This window comes from Myotis lucifugus, unplaced genomic scaffold, assembly GCF_000147115.1.
Source record: "Myotis lucifugus unplaced genomic scaffold, Myoluc2.0 scaffold_47, whole genome shotgun sequence".
Lineage (NCBI taxonomy): Eukaryota > Metazoa > Chordata > Mammalia > Chiroptera > Vespertilionidae > Myotis > Myotis lucifugus.
The window spans coordinates 1,761,011-1,763,653 of record NW_005871095.1 but is presented as its reverse complement, the minus strand read 5'-3'; the positions used below and the strand labels follow the sequence as shown (position 1 = coordinate 1,763,653).

At 40.8% G+C, this 2,643-nt stretch overlaps 1 protein-coding gene across 2 annotated transcripts in view; it reads right to left on the bottom strand.

Moving 5' to 3' along the window:
- Positions 1-2,643, bottom strand: part of KIN (Kin17 DNA and RNA binding protein) — a 33,229-nt gene that overhangs the window by 3,454 nt on the left and 27,132 nt on the right. For both annotated transcript variants that reach the window (XM_006088405.3, XM_023753555.1), the window contains one exon: positions 799-899. In XM_006088405.3, the coding sequence (XP_006088467.1) occupies positions 799-899 (101 nt within the window). The remainder of the gene's footprint in view (positions 1-798; positions 900-2,643) is intronic.

The following is a 2,643-nucleotide window of genomic DNA, read 5'->3' as shown; positions in this document are numbered from 1 at the left end:
GCAGACTGTTCGGATCGCCACAGCCGAGCATGATGCGCGGTTTGGGTCGGGGCCGTTTGCATGTTTGTCTTTTTTAGCGCAGATGTGAGAGAAAAAAGTCAGATTATGAAATTGTACATATTATGTAGACAGTTTTATAAAATATAAAGACTGGAAAGGAACAGATTAAAATATTAACGGGAATTATCAATTGGTTGGGTGATTATGAGTAATTTAAAATTTTATTTATATTAAATTGTATTTTTCAGGTTTTATATGAGTGTTACTATTGACTGAATGTGTCCCACCCAAAATTCCTATGTTGCAAACTGATACCCAATGTAATGATATTTGGAGATGGGGCCTTTGAGATCACAGGGGCAAAGTCCTCATGAATGGATTAGTACCCCTATAAAGGGACTCCAAAGAGTTCTCTTATTCCTTCCATCATGTAAAGACATGAAAAGGAAGCAGGCCCTCACCAGACACAAAATTGGCCAGTGCCTTGATCTTGGACTTCTAGCCCTTAGACTTGTGAGAAATACATATCTGTTGTTTATAATTCACCCAGTCAGTGGTATTTGTTACAGTAGCTAGAATGGACTAAAACACATAGGCATTTCTTTGGGAATCAGAAAATGAAATGCTTTAGCAATGGTACAGTCAATAGAGAAAATAAGCTTACAGATTTCTAAACAGGAGAGAAGGCGAACAAAAAACCCAAACTCTAAAATGAAACAAAGACCAATCCAATGAGAAAGAACTATGACACATTTTTAAAGCATTTTGAAATTTCTGTCTTTGCGTAAACATACTTACAGTTTCAATGACTATAGTAGCTGAAAATGTCTTCTCATTGATGGATTCTAAGGTACCTTCATTTCCTCTGTAGCCTCCATTTAAAACAAGAATTCTTTTTCCTACAACAGAAACAAATATAACACTGAATGCAAAAAGAATGTCCACTTCTTTCTTCTACTTTTGTCACAGTAAAATGCAATTACACTGAATGAGCATAACGAAAAATAAAACCATTCTCTTAGAAGTTCTTAATCATTTAAGAACTCTGTAATATTCTAAAGTATAGTTTTTAGATACTTTAATTACTATCACATTATGACTCCTCATTTTTTTCACTTATTTGTTGAAGGGATATGTTTTGATTTTAGATTGCATGGTGTATAAGGTGTTTGGAGGAAATGCTCAGAGTCCATAAGTAATCACAAAAAAATTTGTTTCCTTTAATTCATCTCTTTTTAAAGATGGCTTAGCAGTTACATTAAAGTTAAAATATATGCCTGATGTGACTAAGCCAAAGCAATCATATATCCATACAAAGACTTGTATGTGAACGTTCACAGCATTTTATTTGTAACAACCAAAAATTATAAATAATCCAAATGTCTATCAACAGATGAATGCATACATAAACAGCAGTAACAGCAGATTGATGGTTGCCGGGGGAGGGGGGCTGGGAGATGGGAGACAAGAGGAGTGGGAGGGAATGAGAAGATTATAAAGGAAAAAGAAAAATTGGGGAGAGGGGGTGATAAAACATTCATTATCTGGATTATAGGGATGGTTTCATGAGAGTATTCATATGTTAAGAGTTATCAAATTGTATACTTTCTAAAGGTTCAGTTTATTAGAAAAGAACATTTAATCCATTAAATGAGTTTTTATTTTAGAGGGAAAATTAAATAAAGGATCTGATCAGTGAAGTTTTAGAGACTAACATGATCACTGCGCCAGCAATGATATCATTATGAAGAAAGTGGATCAGAGGCAAACAACCTGACCAAATGGCATCAATACTGGACACTGTGTTAGTACCCAAATGATCAAGATCATTAAAGAAAAGGACTTGTATGCATGCATATTAGCATAACCAATGGACACAGACACTGGGGTGGTGGTGGCTTAACTGGGGTGGGAATGGCAGGGAGGGGGGTGTCAATTGGGGAAAAAGGAGACATATGTAAAACTTTAGACAATAAAAAAACCAAAAGATCACTAAAGAAAAGTGAAAGCAAAATCATACTAACTTTTACTTTACTATTTCAGGTAGCTAAATATATCTATACTAATAAAAGCCTAGGTGGACTTGGCACCGCCATGGACTCAGGAAACGGTGGGGAAGGCGGGGTGGGCTGAGGGGCAAGGGGGGAGGAGGGGCTTATGTAATACCTTCAACAAAAAGGTGGAAAACCCTAAAAAAAAAAAAAAAAGCCTAGGTGGCCCTCATGCGCGATATCGTCACAGGATGGTCATCAAAAGATGGCCACGCGCACAGCGGAGGTGGGGCCCAGCGGCCACCCCGTGCGGTGAGACCTGGGGGTCCCGCGGCTCTGCGGTGCGGAGGAGGCCAGTCCTGGAGTCTCCGCCGCCTTGTGCGGAGGAGGCAGGTCGCGGCAGGGAAGGGCAGTTGTGGGCGATCAGACTGGCAGGGGCGGGCAGTGGGGGGGCAATCAGGCCAGCAGGGGAAGGCAGTTGTGGGCGATCAGGCCAGCAGGGGAGCAGCTAGGCGAGAATCAGGCTGACAGGGGTGTGGTTAGGGAGTGATCAGGCTGGCAGGCAGGCGAGCGGTTAGGAGCCAGCGGTCCCAGACTGTGAGAGGGATGTCTGACTGCTGGTTTAGGCCTGATCCTGCTAAACCGGCAGCTG